The sequence below is a fragment of the Lipophrys pholis genome (genome assembly GCF_963383615.2).
Source record: "Lipophrys pholis genome assembly, chromosome: 15".
Classification (NCBI taxonomy): Eukaryota; Metazoa; Chordata; class Actinopteri; order Blenniiformes; family Blenniidae; genus Lipophrys; species Lipophrys pholis.
Window position 1 is genome coordinate 18,820,113 of NC_137642.1, and position 18,418 is coordinate 18,838,530.

At 39.6% G+C, this 18,418-nt stretch overlaps 1 protein-coding gene across 1 annotated transcript in view; it reads right to left on the bottom strand.

Moving 5' to 3' along the window:
- Positions 1–352: 352 nt before the first annotated feature.
- The window catches only part of plpp4 (phospholipid phosphatase 4), a gene marked incomplete at its 3' end in the record, with an annotated part of 56,763 nt that continues 38,697 nt past the window's right edge, over positions 353–18,418 (bottom strand). The window contains exons 3-7 of the mRNA XM_080481249.1: positions 14,367–14,457; positions 10,902–10,965; positions 10,671–10,795; positions 2,119–2,289; positions 353–561 (exon numbers count right to left, since the gene is read on the bottom strand). Coding sequence (XP_080337375.1) covers positions 353–561; positions 2,119–2,289; positions 10,671–10,795; positions 10,902–10,965; positions 14,367–14,457 — 660 coding nt within the window. The remainder of the gene's footprint in view (positions 562–2,118; positions 2,290–10,670; positions 10,796–10,901; positions 10,966–14,366; positions 14,458–18,418) is intronic.

The following is an 18,418-nucleotide window of genomic DNA, read 5'->3' on the forward strand; positions in this document are numbered from 1 at the left end:
ACCTGCAAGTATTTGTGTTTTCCTTCACAGCTTTCCAGGACATTTCTGCAGGGTTTCCAGCATGTGTTTCAATCTTTCCTCTCAGTGGTGATGTCCCATATTCATAGGTTCCTTCTTTAACACCGCATCTAAAAATAGGCTTCGATGGCTGCTGAACAGCGAACTGGATCAAAATGAATATGAACACAAATAGGTGTAGGTGTCACCGAGACGGGGTCTGACGGTATGGAGGTGGGTGAAGTGCTTTGCCGTCCACTGGAATGTATAGAAGAGCCCGTCAATCACTGGGAATGGGAGGCGGGCTCGGCGGCTTGGTGATGGTGTTGGGGGAAGTCTCGGTGGTGGCCACTAGTCATACTGGCCCTTCAGTTAAGCCCTCCAGGGGAAGGGTGGTGGCATTGTCGGTCGGCTGCGGGTCGTCCAGAGGCTGCACGGGCATGTGGGTGGCAGCAGCCAGACTGGCATAAGGCAGGTGGCAGTCTGTGTGCAGAAAGGGTGGGTAGTGCTGGCGGTAGCAGATGTATGCAAACAGCAACCCAATCACTCCCCCAACGAAGGCGTCTGCAAAGTCACAAAAAACACATATATTTAAAAGTATGCACATTCAGCTAATTTTACCCACTGTGGAGGAAGATGAATAGCACCTGTTCTTAGAATGGACTCAGTCAGCTGCCTGTGTTATGTTTAAACGAGCATTAGTCTTGGCAGGATAGTTTAGAGGTTGATGAAGGTAACATGAAAGACGAAGCAATGAATCTGTTGTACTGAGAGTACAGGGCTCACTAGCCTCTGGACAGCCCGCTTCTGTCATTTTGTCATATGCTTGTAATATACCTGCCCCCTTTAAGATACAATAGATCACATAATATCACCCTGTCATGGTGAATATTAAGCTTATATTTCTGAGTATAGATCAAAATGACACCAGCAGCTGGTGGCTGGAAGCAGCTGAAGTGGAGGTTTCCATTATATCAAAATCATATTTTTCCATAGGTCTCCCTTTATTTTCTCTTCATGGCTGAGATGAAAAATAATCTGACATCGATTCCCACAATTCATGAGATATACAATGAATGAGCTTGCTCTGTGAATGTCTCATCGACTCCTGTCGGCTGAATTTAATAGACTGTGACTTGATGCAATATATTAGTGCAGTGGCCTCATTGAGATGGTGATTGGAAGCCCAGGCCTTTTCCCCTACCAGAAGCTGGGGCACACCTCCAAAGAACAAAAAGGGGATGGTGACAATATTAACGTCTATCAAGCATAGCACAGCTGCCATGCTAATGGCAGCTACCAGCTTGTGTTTACACTGAGAGGAAATTGAGCCCCCTCAAGTTTGGTGGGTCGCACCATTGCTGCTTATTTTCAGTCTGCTGAGGAGAGGGAACAAAGAAGATTCAGAGAGTGATCATCGTGGTAATAATTGCTGCATGTGTTGCCCTTTTGATGAAAATAAATCCTGGTTGCTAAAAGAGTTGTCTGATACTTAGGAACATATGGCTTCATAAAACTAATTAACACCATATGACTGAGCTGTCATCGCATTCTCACATATTCTTTCCCACTCCCCACCCACATATTTTTTCCCTTCCCTCCATCTCTCCAAGTCTGCCTCCAATTCCCTCGGAGATGATAAAAATAGCTGACACTTGTAATTATACGCTTAAATTTTATTTTTTTTCAAATCCCATACTGCTGAAAGAAATGCTACTTCACGGACATCTGACTGAGTTCTTGGTCGATCAAACGCTGTTATTATGTAATAACAGAAAAGAAAGCAGCCTTTCAAGCCTGTTGGATAAATAAGCAAGCTGTTTGCCCAACAGGTGTTGGAGCTCTCCTTTAACATGTCACTCATACTGATTTGGTTAAAACAGTTTTGTGTTATTGTGCAGCTATTCATTCACAGTCCCTTTAGAGTTTTTTAGTGTCATAATTGCACAAGTAGCCAGAGCCAAGTTTGATTGAAATATACAGGCGAACATCAAGTTCTTTGCCAGCTGACACAAGCACGTATAATGATAAACCAGGTCAAGATGGGACTCTTTTTGTTTGATAATAGGTTTTGATTATTGCAATTAATCCACATTCAGAAATGTGAAGAGTTCGGCAGACCTTGCCAGTGGTGCTTGTAGTCGCAGGTGCGGGACAACGCAATCATCATGGCACTGTAAAGAGGCAGCACCATGGCACAAAGGCGCCAGCTACGTCCTCGACCTTGATCCGTGAAACACTGCAGTTTTCCCGCCAGGTAGAAAGATGTGAAACCAAGCCCGGAGAAGGCAACTATTGCAAATAAAGAACAGAGAAGAGAAGCATGGACATAAACTACTGCATTCACTTCATAGACTGTGGCCTCTGCTGTGAATTGTTCAAGTAAACCAGCGAAAGTCATCATCTTTGGAAATAGACGTACAGTTAATATACATAGTGATAAATTAGCACACGTGAAGAATTTTCAAGTCTCTACACCAATGCATACAAGAGAAAACATAGACATGAAATTGGCATTTTGTAGTTACTATGATGTGCATAAACTATAAATACACATTTAAAAACCATTACATTCAAATGCATGGTGGTGTAGTGGTTAGAGTGGTTTGATGATTTGCTATGGATGGATGGATGATGGATGGATGGATGGATGGATGGATGGATGGATGGATGGATGGATGGATGGATGGTAACATGCCATGTTAGAGTAAAGGATGACATAATGTTTTTAAACCCCTAACACATCATTGTTGAAGTGTGTGTTGTCATAATACAAAGATCCATAGCGCTCTCTAAGACGACTATTACACTGTGTGATTAATGTCCCTATAACTAACCAATCTAGTAAACGCAGAACAACTGACATGTTGGAATAAAAACAAATGGCACTTCATGTAAATATGTCTATCAGTAGATCCTAAACAGATAGGGTCCATTTCAAAAGAAATCCCATTCTGGAGAGGTGGTTTAGTATTAAAGGAAAATGAGGTGATAACACAGACAAATATATATTTATTGCAAAGAAATCGACACACTGATGTCATCACTTTATTTGGTTTAATGTAAGCAGAAGAATCCGGCCTCTTAATCAGGAAGAATTCAATGAAATTGACAAAAAAAAACATAGACATATAAAGTCAGCTCATGTTTGTTGCAAAGAGAAGCCACTATACTATCATGTTTTTAACTCTGTTATCTTCAAAAAACATTCTTTTCCAAGAGATCTGATGTATATTCACAGCCTGCCAGTCTTTTTCTGATGGGTAAACCAGAAGTCCCCATAATGCAGATAATTCATTTTGAATATGAGAACATGTTTTAGAATATAAGTTACTCATATACAGTTGTGCTCATGATTACACTTTTCAAAGAAACTACGGCATGTCGATGTCCCCTAACGCATGTGAAGACGCAACAGCAAGTGTGCGCAATGAACATACATATGTATGTGTGTGCATGTTTGTGTAGGTGTGACAACAAATGTATTGGAGAAACCTTAATAAGGAAAGCTGATGGGACTTTTGCAGCTTGTCCACTACCACCCACTTGCAAATAAACTCACAGAGCGAAGAAACTGCAGTCTGTAAGGCGAAAACCTTGCTGCTAAATCACTGCTGCGGGTGCCCGAGAGCAGGCCAAAGCAGGGAGACAACTACATTCAAAAAAGCTATACTGAGCACAACCCACACACGGAGGGATTTAACAATGTGTATAGTCTATTATTGCAAATAGAAGAGCGTGACATCAGTGTGCATCCCACAACACATAATTAGATTCCGAATGAGTCATTTACTATGTAAAAGCTGCCCCCCCCAACCGATGCAATGATCAGTTCAAAAATAAAACTCACTCCCTGCACAAGAAATGTTATGTGCAGGTGGCTTTCCTAGAGGTATGATGAAATACCCCAACAGATATCCACTCCACCAGCACTTTTCCCCAAAGCCTAAGCTGATCACAGTCAGAAGAGAAGAAGCAACTTTGGTCGAATTGGATGACTTAAAGGATTTGCCATCGAGCGATATGAGGCTATGCAAAAACAAGGCTATTATTTCAGCTACAGCAGGCCGAACAGCTTCCATCAGTACCTATCAGCTGCCCATTTGTCACTCAACCCACAAACTGGACCACTCAGGATGTGAGGACATGTGTGCTGCCTGTAGAGAGGAAGGGTGGTGGGAAAAGGAGGCAGACACAGAAGGTCCAGCTGTCTCAGTGTTTGTCCTGCTGTTTAACTCAAATGTGAGTTAAAATATTACAATTGCCCCCCTTGGTGCCATTATGAAAAATGTATTAAATTCTTGGTTTAGGCTGACACTTAATGTTTTTATCCTCATAAGCTTACATCCTAGAGCTCAGGAAGCACTCTTATTCTACTGCATTTGTACTTTGAATTCTTAATTAAATCCTGTTGATTTGTTCACAGAAGTAAAAGCTTTCACAATACATTGTAATACTCTGCCAGCGAGCCAACAAGTTGGGCTGATGTAGGTCAAATGTGTGCAACAAGGGGGCATTGCCTTGAGAAGTGAGCTGTTTCCAAATTGCATGGATCCTGTCAAGGCGAGAGACATGTGCTTCCAGGAGGTCAGATACAAATATGTCTGATTATTTGTTGCTTTGGGTGAAAATACAGCAGGCTGCAGAGGCTCTCCAAAGAGCTGCACACAGAGCAGATCTCAAAAACACATTGTTAACCTCTGTATCTCCCACGGCCCCACTGGTGGACGCAAAATAATGCACTGCAAATTGAAGTGGACATAGTGAAGCAACAGGAGACCTGTTTTTAAACCAATTACGGTACACATAAGCAGGAAATTAGCCCGAGAGTTAACTGGTACTTAATACAAAAGAAAACTGAATTCACCAAAGGCCACAAGAATTAAGTTGCTAATATGGACGGCAGGGAAATTTGAATCCTATAAGATGTCATCTGGTACTTTGTGGTATAAATAAACCCCAACATAGTCACCATCACTTACAAATTGTACCACACAGACTATGCAGACAGCTTCACGTTCCTTTAATGCTTTTTGGCTCCTCAAGTCAGACGGGTCCTTCTGTTCTGAGGTTATGAACAAGACATCCAAGACCCTCGGCCCCAGCATCCCTCTGTGCCCATCCATCTCACTTCCAGATGACCTCTCCGCATTTTCAATCACACAGTGGCTACCACCATTCATTTTAATGGCCCTAAGCTCGGCTATGACAATTACATTACTCATTTGAAGGGACAGAGCTAAATTATCCATGAGATGAAGAACATTTCAACTTTCAACATCGTACAGTTTGAAAACAAAATCTCATGTTTTCTGGACTTATTTTCAAAGTTTCTGCAAAACCAAACTCGTTATAGCAGTCTGTGCAGTATTGTGATATTTCCATAAAACTGCTCATTTGCAGTTTCATTAATTATTGAGGTATTATAAAGAAAATTGTGCATGTTCAGCTTGTTTCGATTTTTGGATCACCTTAAATTGTTAACTAACAGCAATTTTGATCCTTATTGGTTTTGATGTTGGTTTCGATATTTAGAGTAGAAGGGCAAAAGCTCGCTTGATCTTGATTTTTCAAGTATGGATACAGATTGTTAAAACGGGACCTCACAATCCTTCTCACTTTTTTGTGGGAGAAAAGTTACCACATGGATAACTGGCTTGTAGGCAGCAAAGCGTTCGCAGCGACCTCGCTTTTTGATCCTTCGATGTCGACTCTTCACTATGACGCAGAATTCACCAAGCGTTGGATTGTTTACCCACTGATAGGGAACATGAGCTGGGATTAGACCATCATAAGACAGGTTAGTGTTGCCTTACTGATGATGTGCTGTTGCAATAGTAATCCCGCTGTAAATATAAAAACCAACACCAACATGTTTATTACTCTGTGAGGACAGCAGCAGCAGCAGTAGCAGCAGGGATCCAGTAAACTCTTATTGCCCATTATCATTATTCATCCACACTGACAGGAGCTGGAACTTATCCAGACACGCTGTGTGAGAGAGGGAGGGAAAAACCCAAGAAAGATCACCAACTCCTCAGAGAGTGAACGCATTTATTCATCCACAATCGCAATTTTACTGTAAACAGTTTGAAAGGACGCTGCCGACAAAAACCGGCTGCCTCGGTTCAACACTCAATCATTTCATTTTTGAAACGTTTCTAGCTTCATCAGACTGCGCAATTGTTTTCAGTTTTCATTTAATATCAGACTTCTTGATGTCTTTCACATTATATTATTAACAGCTCTTGGGACCTACAGCCAATAAAAAGCATACTTTTATTGTGTCTTCGCATATGGTCTGAAACTGTCATAACTGTACAAGCTTAGAAGCGTATTACGGTACTTTAATTCATCCCCATTACATTAACAATCAAGTCACTTATAAAAACACGTTTCAATAAAAAAAAATTGTGATAATGAAAAAGAGTGAAAAGGTGTCCCCTTGACTTTAGGATTTACCCACTGTTGTGCCCCTAAGGGGCACCCAACATTAAAAAAAAAAAAGGTTGTCTATTTACACTTGTGTGTATGTTTTTGATAGTCTGGATGAGTTTTGACACTGTTGACTTGAAAGAGGATGAAGACAGTAAATGGGAACAACATTCACTGAGCTGTTTTACATTTATCTGATTGAAAGCACAGATATGAAGGGATTAAACCCTGCCAACTAATTAAGCCAGACAAAGCTTGAATTGAATTTCAAAGGAATAAAGAAAACGGTTTACTGAACTGAAGCAGGAAGAACTTGAATTTTTTATTCCTCCACTACACACAAACAGTGTGTTTGCAGACACCGTGAGTCAACATCTTGAGGATTACACTAATAGAAATGCTTTGGCAGCATGCATAATACATGAGCAGGGACTGCAAGTGTCTGTCAAGTGCATGCATAGCTACGCACAAGAAAAGCACGCACACGTTTCCACATGCAAAATTACTCCAATTAACTGAGGCGACGCGAAACACAATGAATATGAGGTGTAGCTAATAATCGCTGAAGAATTGACTTGTGAAGAGGGAGCAATTCCCAAAAAGGCCAGGGGACAGAGAAAGGAGGCCATAAGACAGGAAAACATTGCGGTAATGAATTTGCTTCATGCATTTCAAAAGCCTTTAAAACTAATTCCCCTGAGACAAAACAAAGATGCCTAATGAGAGTATTGAGTGCAGCAGGATTCATCGAACAAACACAGGTTGTTCAGAGGGTTCGGAGAAGAACATTCATTTCTGATAATTCCATTTAAAAAAAACCAAAAAAAACAATGGAGCTGGCGGTTTACTGAAACAGGATTGATTCTTTAAAAAAAACATGAACTCGGAAGTCCCTAGTAAGAAAATTCAACATAAATATGCAATTAATTCCAAACATAGAATGAAAACATAGAATGAAATCCCTCACAGGATGAAAGTCTGTCAGAGGAAGCAAGAAGAACTTTACTAAATCCAGCAAGCCGCTAATTTCACAGCATGAGCGGCTTTGAAGGAGCAATTGAAAGAGAAGTTCCTTTGATTCTTTATTAGTGTCTGAGAATTTGGCGAACATGAAACTATTCATATTCTAAATCTACGTTCACTCTGAAAACCCAATTCTCGCCTGGCACTTGATGTGTTCATCTCAAGATGTTCGAGTAAGTGGCTGCGACGGGTCGGGGGAGATATCAAGAATACTATTAAAAAGGCATTATTCTCACCACAAGACCAGTTTTGAGAGCAATCATCTTGTCTTCGTTAAACCACCATGGTTTTTTGGTACAAACACTTATGCTCCCCTCTGGCTTAAACCTTAGCGAGCCTCTGGATTTCCATCAACAACTTTCAGCGAGTCCGTTTTTAATTTGTCCAACACAAAATAAATTCTACTTATACTGAACTCTAATCGAATCAACTCATGATTCAAATCATTCTAATCTAATTTGCATTTGCTGGTGATTACAAAATCGTAACACAATGAAATATTTAATCAACGGGGTGGAGACAGTTGACTTTTGAACTTGTGCATCTGCTGTGTGATTGATGAAAAACAGTTACTGCTTCTCTTTGATGCTGTTGATGTTGGGACCAACGCTGCTGTTGGCAGAATGTTCTGATATTGGCAGTTGTGTGTCGATCAAGGTCACTTGGTGATGGGAGAAAATAGACATTGTTGTTGTGAAAAACTTTCAGTCTTTCAGTCTTTCTGTGAAACAATTTTTCTGCAAGAATCCATCTAAACTCATTAACAAACTGTTAACACTCGACATCAGGCATCCCTAATATTGCTGTGTGTCATTTCCTAATACTCTCTGGAATTGATTTTAATCCGTTTCTGTTTCCCCCGCATATGATGAAACTGCATTTTAGCAACTTGTTTACTAATGTCAAGACGATACTAAGAAAGAAACCTGATGCGCACGCATACATTTAAAGAAGCGGAAAGATGCAAAGTTTGACTCGCTCTGTCTCAAAGGATTAATTTACCCATTGAACAGAAAGTGGACAGTAAAATGCCAGTTGTTGTTTTTTTAATGTATATTAATTGATCATATCTGATGGCTTTAATATGCACCAGGGGAGGTGGAGGTAGTGAGATGCATCTGAATAAGATGCAGACAATTACAGTGGATGCTTCAGGGTTTGCTTATTTGCTTTACCGCTGCGTATATTGGTGCAAAGGCTTCCGGGGGAGTTTGTATTTATCTGTTTGTTTTCCTTTTTCTGGGACCTGTCTCCTCCAATTTCTGTTTTTCCTCTCGCTTTGCTGCAAGGTGTTGAAAACAAAACTAATCACAGAGCATGTGAGCAGCCTTAAAAACTCTGGATGTGGCTATAATAGTCTGTGTGCTTTAAAAAAAAATAAAAAAGCCATCAAACAGTGATGTCTGGAATGTATTTCTATCTGCATTTATGTCTTTTTCCTGGCTGATTTTGATGGCTCAATTTGGGTTATATCTTACCATGCAGCATCTCGCAAAGGTCTTTAACCTGCCCAAATGTGGGCTGGTAAACACAGTTTGCCAGAAGTATTGCTGTATCACGTCCAGATGCCACTTTAAATAAGGCTACATCACTCTGCAGACCATGCTCCTCTGTCCCTTGCCACATTTGTCTGGATAAAAGCTTTGTAACTTATGCGTGGTCCAACAAGCACTGTCTGGCGGAACGGGACAAAGACAGGAAATTGGATTTCTTCTGCTTCTCAGAACGTGCTGGCACATGGGTGCTCCCTGCGTCCCGCTCGCACTGTTCTCTCAATCACTTTCTTGCTCGCAGTGCAACATAAGGCTATTAGAGCTGTCGCAGAGAAGAGTGTAATCCATACACAGTTCTGCAGTCAATTACAGGCCGATGTGCCTCTTTTGCACTTCTAATACGACTCCACCAGCACTTCAAAGCATTTCTTCCTTTCCTGAAGCAGGTGTGTTTGAATCTGTACATCTTAAACTTTAATTTTATATCAGACCAGACTGTGAAATTACAATCATGATAAGTATTGGTAAGAATTTTTGCTGTCAAAGCTCATCTATCTAAGCATCTTAGCACGTTACTGTTATTTGGAGTTTGTTGCAGTCAGTCGAAACGGGACGGCAGGTTTTCAAAGAATGTAAATTAACTTTTATCTTTCCCTGCTGTCTTTTTTTTCATCGTTCATTTAAGGCATAAAAGAAACCACACAATTAAAACAGTAAGATCCATCAGTTATTTCTTTCAAATGCGTTCTTCCCCCTTTTTAACATATGTCAGGTAAAAGCTTCAGTTCATCACACGTTGCTGCACTACAGGAGAATTCTACTTGATTACCTTGCATATGTGTACCCTTGGTGCTAAAGGGCTACAAAAGTAAAAAATAAATAAATAAAAAAAAAGGGAATAAAAATTGAAAATTCAAATATCAGCGATGTCCCAGCTTACTGGAAGTTTCTTTTCTTTTTTTTTTTTTAAGGCCAACTCTGCATAATATAAAGCAGGATTTGATTTCACTGTAATACTGGTGTGAATTGCACTGAAACGTATTGACGCACAACCAACAACGGGAAAAGAAACAAAACAATTCAAAATATCATCTGCTCATTTTATGTGCAATGCTGCCAAGGCAGTTATGAGACGTTCCTGAACATATATCTTCCTAAATGCTGCCTTTACATGCCTGATGCACAATTTTCTGCTGAGGGTTTGTGCAACAGCTGTGTGGCCCTGAGCAAATACTCCATGTTTTACAGCTAAACATTCATCAGCAGGACAACAGGAAAACATGTGAATTATTTAGCACAGTGCTGAAGTGAAAACAGCTTGGAAAGCAATATGGTCGAAAAGATGTGCCGGGTCCCAACTTGGCCCACGCGGCTGAACGCAGCAGGAAGTCAGACAAAACTGAAACGGCGGGTACAAATTTTTACTCTCACTCCAGCACCACGTCAGCACGAACGAATCTGCCTGAGGAGCGGGGGAACACTTGTGATAACTCATCGCTACATGTGCATGTAATCACCTTTGAAGAGAGACAGAAAGAAGAAACACCTTCGACACAGAGGATCAGCACGAAAAAATGCTTTCTCCTTATTGAAATGTTGCTCAGAGCATCGAGATCAGACTGACTGAGCAGTTGAAATGCAGTTTTAATGAGGTGATGTATGAGTGTAGATATCTTTTGACATTGTTTTATAAGTTAAGGCAGCGATGCTGGTAATACTCACAGGAAGAATGGCTGCTGGGGAAGCTCTTGCGTCCCTCTGAGACGAGCTCTGGCTCACCGGTGCAAAGCATCTTCACATTCACTTGTCCGTCTGGGAAACAACGCTGAAAGTAGTCTGGTCTTGGTCTGGAATTTTCAAAAAAAAAAAAAAAGAAAATGCAAATGCAAATGGTGAATTATGTAAATCAGTGCAAAACAATGTGTGTGAAATGCTCCTGTTCATTCAGCATACCTGCCAACAATCAACTTGATTGTATTTGTGAAGACTCCATTCAGGGCCAGAGCCAGGGAAACAGCTGGACAAGGAGAGACACATGCATGAAGCATCTTACAGCAGCTCATTGTTGAAGCTGCTGAAATGGACAATATTAAATGTTAATTAAAGCAGTAGTTCTGGTAAAATGTACAAGTCAGGTTCATGAGTGTTTCCCTTCTGGCTGGGCAGGTGGTCGGATTGTGTGGATTTATGTGTGAAACAGGCTCTCATCATTCCCAAGCAGCTTTTACACATAGTCAGAGCTTCACTTCAGCACCTCGGTGAAGTACTTTTCAAGCACAGTGATCCTTTGAACAAGTTGACTTTCTACCACACTCACGTTGGATCATTCTGAAACGAACACTCGTAGTTTTTAACCGTTCACCATCTCAGTTTGTCAATTATTACTGGTAAACCACGAGAAACATCCAAGTTATTGAGCCTTATGGTGAGTAGTGCAGCGGTATTCCTTTCATCATCGTGTTGGTGAATATACATATTGACAACAATTCAAAATCAAAAGTGGGCATTTCCCACTGTTTACAGATTCTTGCTTCATGAGTGAATTTCTAGGTTTTATTAAACATTCTCGTGACACTTGTTTTTAACCGCAACATTATTCTCAAGATGGAGTTATGCAAGTTCAATATTACTCATCGGAGTCAAAGAAAGAGGTGCAGATAATAGTGGTGATTAACTTTTAGATATTCCGACTGAAGTATTGAAAAAAAAGATTGCTTCAACTGCCATGAAGCAATTAGAGCTTTTTTCCTCAAAGTTGGTGAGAGGAAACACGAGTTAGTTGACAGGCAAGTCTCACTTTATAACGGTATGCTCATTTAATTAGCTATAAAGAAACCCACAGGGGCTCGCCATTAGCCAGAGTTCCTGCCCTCACAGGTTAATCTCAGTAGTCCGCAGTGGAATTAAATCCACCCCACGTTGCCAGAGCTCAGACGTGAAATCTTCCTGAGCTGCTGAGAGAAGCGCAGTGTCAAAGTTATTTAACAGCTTGTTAATTGGAGCTGTTTCAGTGCATGAGAGAGGAAAAGCACCAAAAACCAGACATGCTCTGTTTGACCGGCTTAAAATTGGGACGTTGTAAATTGCAGTGTGTTTCCTCCTGTCGGATCTCAGAGCTCAGCACTCAGGATGTAAAAGTAGTGCCCCGCACCCACACGCAGGCAAGCTTTACGATGTTTGCCGTGGTCGTTAAAGTACTAATACATCATTTTTTCTTCCCTTTTTCTTTTTTTTGCTGCGTGCTGACAACAGCTCTGAACCAGTTTTTACAGTTTGTATTTTAGCTCCAAACGATCAAGCATCTGCTCAAACACCAAAAGTAGAAACTGTGGGCTCTTCAAGCACCTTTGAGGGGCTTCGTACTCTTGTGGGACACACGGAGGTCGTAGGTAACTATTTGCTCATCATACTGATTTTTCAAGTATCTGTACTTTACTTCCGTCTTACCTGTGCTCTGTTTATTTTTACTCTCTAAATCTGAACATTTTCACTCCTACCTCTATGGTGATGAGTCCGATTTACAGTGAAAACGATCCTTCTTGATAGAAACAACTTGTGGTCTCAGGTGGTAGTCACCTCCATGTATCTCAGCCACCTCTTAATATAAGTAGCATAACCAGTCAAACAATTCACTCTGAACTTGGAGAGATGAACCACTTGAAGCCCACGTGACGTTCTTCCGCTTTATTCTCATAATGTGACCTGCACCAGTCTTTCTGCAAAATGAAAGTGTGCTATATTTAGGTTGCTATTCTTTGTCTGGCTCTGATCTACACTTTTTCCACACCTACTTATAAAAGCATTTGCTGTAATGATCAGACTTTGAGCACAATAGTAGAAAATTAGAGGTGTATTGAAATAAGGTGACTGTCTTTATACTGTTAACGTAGCTTTCTAATGTGGCTTCTCTGTGGTGGCCAATGTGAGATGTTATTTGAATCGTCTGAATAGTAGAAGACGTGTCCTTATAGCGCTCAATAAATTAACCTGAATGATGTGTTTCTTGTATTATTGATAGTTCAGTGTGTGTGTGTGTGTGTGTGTGTGTGTGTGTGTGTGTGTGTGTGTGTGTGTGTGTCAAAAGGATAGAATAATTGACACCTCAGGACCAATATTCCACAAACTCCACTTGTATCTCACTGGAAAATGACTCTGTTTACATGTGGGAAAACAACTGTGCCTCTGCATGACGCGCAATTGCATATTCAGATGTCGAATACTGTTGAGCATGCTTTGTAACCAAAATTAAAGAATAATCACTACAGAATCATCTTGGTGCCATTCTCAGAGTGCAGTCTTTTGGAAAATATAATCAAACTTGCAAAATGGCTTCATTATATCCTGAGTGATAGATAATCACGTAATTAAGCTGCAGGAGTTTTGGGAAGTTTTTTTTTTAAAAAGATAACAGTGTTTTCTTTTTTTTTTTTTTACTCCAAAGACACATAAGGGAAATAATGTGACGCAATAATACGCATTATTGTAGCAAATAATGACGACTCAATGGTGGTACAAGATTGTTCCATAATCATATTTAATAAGTGTTTACATATTTGATTTCACTCTGGCTCTGTAAATGAGTGAACACAAACGAAAAACTGCTTTTCTGTGATTACAGCTCGAGACAGGAAGTAAATATCTGCAGGTAGTTAAAAATAAACTGCTTTTTTAACTGCGCACTGATCTGAACAGTTGCTTTGTGATATTTCCTTCTCATTCGGTCGAGAGGTAACATCAGTTCAAAGCCATCCTCAAAACTACGATCATGTAGGAATTTGTCAGAAGAATAGGCTTGCTTTTTTTACTCTTTGTTCTTCCGAGAGATGCTGTGAGGAGCTTCTCTGCAGGCGGTAATGGGCCTGTTAAGTTTCACGCACCACTGTAATCTCTGCACCGATGCACCGAGCCAGCCTCTCTCTCCTCCCTGATTCATCTCCTTGTGTCTCTTTAATTGGATTTCTGTTAAACTTCCTTAATGCTGTCTGATGTGCCAGAGCCTGCGCAGGCCCCGTGACCCGAGGGAGAGATGCCAAAGAGGGAATAAAATATACATCAGTGTGATAAGAAATACCCAGATGCCGTCTGAGAAAGGCACAAATAGCATTAACATCTCGAATACTGGTGGCAGATTAACATGTGAGGTCTCACATTGAGTGCAACAACGGGTCGCAGAGTTAAAACATCTTCGTCGTTAAGTGCGGTAAAGTACTTTGGTCCCAACCTTCAGGGCAGGAAAGGGAAAAAATGAAAGATATTAAAATTTTTGGTAAAAAAAATTTTTTAAATCCCGTTTCTTCATATTAGTGAAAAGAAATTCAGGCAGGGACGTTTGTGCAGAAAATGTCATATATATTCTGTCATTCTGAGGCGACTATCATCAATACGTTTATGACATTTCAAAGAAATGGCTTCACGTACCTAAACAGGCTTCTTTGATCTCTGTCTTGTCCGTCCTCTGAATTATCTTCACCACAAATATCACTGCCAGCGGGGTAAGGAAGGAGATTGCCTAGAAGGAAATGGAGAGAATTACAAATGTATAGTCATTACTGTGACATTAAAGACGTACTGCACCGTTCCACTGGGTCCCTTCTGCAGGTTGATTGTAAAAAAGATGTGCGCCTGAGGAAATGACCCGAACCGATCCATCACTCAGAGTTAATTTTAACAAGGTAAACGAAGAGGCCAAACGAGCTTTTTTATTGTAAAGTGGGACGTCCTGCCTACGCTGGGAGGATTTTTATCCCCGAGCTTGATGTGAGAAATGGGCCTCCTTCGTACCTGGGTAATTATTTATGCCCCATAATGTATGAGTCACTTTTCAGCCATTCCTACTGCCTTAAGGAAAAGTTAAAAAACAAAAGGAGAGATTAAGATTCCTTTATTATATCACAGTGTACAATTCCCCAGAGAGCCCTTCATTAGTTCAGCTTCATGCGTATCTGGATATCTCTACCAATTAAACACAAATTTTATAATTCGCCATCCCCTTCAAGCATGTTAAACTTTTAAATCCTTTCAAAATCAGACTGGTAAGTGCACTAATAGGCACTCTCTAAATTTAAGATCAAATCAGCTATAATTGTTTTAATTTTTTATAACGAAACATGGGTATAGTAGGAATTACAGAAGTCCCAGGGAAACATGTTGAGTAAAACCCTGAAGAACTGAAACTGAACAATTAAATTATTGATTGGATTGTGTTATATGATGTTGATGATATATTGTGATTGCGTATGCAGATGAAAACATACTACCCGAGCCTCCAAACCCTCGAGGATTTGGATTTGAAAGTAGAAGCTATTGAAAGTAACCTTGAGAACTTCCACTATTAGCTCACGTTTTAATTAGTCTGTATTCCATCGTTCATAGATAATAGAATATATTTATATTTTATAAAAAGATTAGGTTGGAAAAGCTGATTTTGCATCACAAATAATATTACATTTCCACTATATCACTAAAGCCACATCTATTGCTTCTTCATGCAATTTCCTGTGTTGCCAAAAACTTACACAGTTTGCTGAAATGGGCTCAAACAAAAGTCCAAAACAAAAGTATGGAATAATCTATAATCTATATTTTCTCATAGTCTCCAACATGTCAAAGTAACATTAACTTTAAACTCAACATGAGGCCACCAGTAGTTGGGCAAGCTTGTTTATGTTCATGCAGGTTTCTATTAACCCACAACATTTGCATCAACCTTCTTATGTGGTCATTAGTTTTATTCTCCTTCCTTGGTTTGCTATTAATGTTGCTGTGTGTGTGTTTTACTATTCATATCCAACATCCTCTCATCACAAAATTGAGTTGCTTTAAATTTTTTATGTTGTGAAAAAGTACTGCTTGCTGTAAAATGCTTTATAAATCTTGTCCTCTGATGTCTTACCCTTCAAGCAAAAGGTGTTTCTCTTATATCCTGAATGAATCACTCATCAGTAAAGACAATAAAGTTTTAAAAAGTCACAAAGTGGAACATGAGGCAATAAATCGACCGGATCTATTTTCCGTGCCCGATAAAAGAAGCAGGATTTAGGACTTGGGAACAGTTTGATTCTGCTGAGCGTAAGATTGAAAAGATCAACTTTAAGTCAGGGATAAGTACTGTAACTGAGTACTTCTACAATGTGGATGTGTTCGTATTGTGGCAGCTACTTTAATGAAAAGAACCGAGGGTCTAGTTTCAATGAACATATATACATTTGATGTTTCTAAATTTGAAAGACACTCCATAATACAGTAATTCAATGTCATTTTCATTTCAGTCACCTACTTTAGCTGTAATTGATGAGGACTTACATTTGTTTTTTTATTGTTCAATCAAACATTGTAAGTTTTGTAAAGTAGTGAAATGATGTTGGGAGAAACATCGACAGAACTCAATGAAGTTAGAGCCCGTAACCATGACAACATTTCAATTGAAAATGTATCATTTTCACGTTTTTGTTTCAAAAAAGGTTTTGTATTTACGTGGCTTTAAGTGAACAATATAATACAGTAAAGTTTTCTAGTGAGAGAACTTTAAAAAAAAAAACAACTGCTCAATATGTCCTTTGAAGCCTTACGTTTTACTTTGAGACTATTATTATATTTAAGAGCCTGCTGTCCATATTTTCTAATTTTGCTTGCGTGAAGAAGCTGAGCCAGCACTGCTTTTATTGCTTTTTTACGCAAGTGTACTTCTTTTTAAGTGAGGAAAGTGTTTACTGCAGCCACTTCCGCCTGTGTGTCGGTGTCCTCTCACGGTCTTCACTTTCTCTCGGAGGTTGTACCACAATAAAAAACAGATCTATCCCCTGTTGGGGTGGCATTTTCACATCTTCCCAGATTTTATGGCGTACAACTGAGAGCAGAGCAGTATCACAACCAGTCTAACTTTGTTGTCCCATATTGACAATGTTCTCTACCAAAGTTGGCATCATCAAGGAGAAGAACCAGATGCTAATAAGAAAAGGAACATTTGAGAAGATTTGTATAGTCAATGAATGAATGAAATTGTTTAAATAGATATACATTTTTGTGGGTTACTGCATAGAAAACAAGCCATGTGCACATCTTTGGATATGAAAACCTGCTAATGCAATCAGAGAATGGCTGGAAACTGCCAGTGACATATGGAAGATGGAAAAACATTCCCTTCTCAATTAACTTTAAAATGGACAAGTTTATCAAGATATGGTCAATGTGGGTTTGCTATATGAGGAAGAGGCAAACAGGGTTTGGAACCGAACCAGATTAGAATGCTCCAAGATAATCCCTCCGCAAAGGTGCTGGAATTTGACATTGATTTTTAGTTTATTTTATATTATTATTTTCTTTTTCTTCTCTGTATTCATACATCCCGCTCTACTGTTAAAAAAGAAAAGAAAATAAAGAAAAGAAAACCTGCTTATGCAATGTGCATGCGCTGTTGATGTGGTGTTGAACAACAACAGTTCTCAGCTCAAGTTTCAAGTGGAATTTCGCTTTAATTGTTTTACTGGTTATGTAATTAACTTTGCAGACGGAAGAACCGTATTAACTTTATTTCACATTCATTTAACTGTGCTGACTCAAAGAGTACGAGATCATTGTGCCACACAATAGAAACCTTTTCTCCACTTCCTTCAATGAGTGACCCTTAATGCTGCACTCAAGCAAATTCAGAATGTATTTAATCAAGGTTGCAATGAGTCACAGTAGCTTTTCTTTTTTTTTTTTTTAATGCAAGATGGATTCTCTATATCTTCGGAGCGACCGAGCAATGACACTAAAGAGGTCTGACTGTTGAGTCTCAACAATGGGTCAGGCTACATTATCTCTAGCTTTTTAAATTAGCAGGACGTCAGCCAAGCACAACAATGTTAATGCAAACTGTCAAGCTTATTAGGAATAATGTGTAGTAAATGATTTGCCTTGTGTGTAGATGGATGTGTGTCTGCATGTATTTATATAAGTCTGTTTATACACTTTTCCCTGCCTTCGCAACGTGATGGACTCCCAACCCTTCAGTTGGCATGGATGGATGTATAGATAGATGGATGGATGGATGGATGGATGGATGGATGGATGGATGGACAGATATTTACAGTAAGGGCTGCTCATGCAGTTGAAAGGCGCTATATAAGTGAAGTCCATTTACCATTTATCAATGAATGTAAGTCTGTGTGAATGTAAGACAACGCCGCAGCGTCTCCACAAGACAGTGTGTATCAATGAATGTGTATGAGTGAACTTCATTTAATGTTCAAAGGCTTTTTATCTGAGTGTGCAGAATTGTGACCATCATTAAAGGGTGATACAGTAAGCTTTAACATGCATCATTTAGCATTAATATTAGATTTATTCCAACCCAAAAAATAAAATATAAAATACACATGCTAAATATAACAGCAGCTGCAATGACTGTCAGAGAGAGCTCAGCAGCTTCCTCGTAGTTGGTTTTCCACATGATGACATGATTGATGTGTGTGGAAAGGCACAGTATG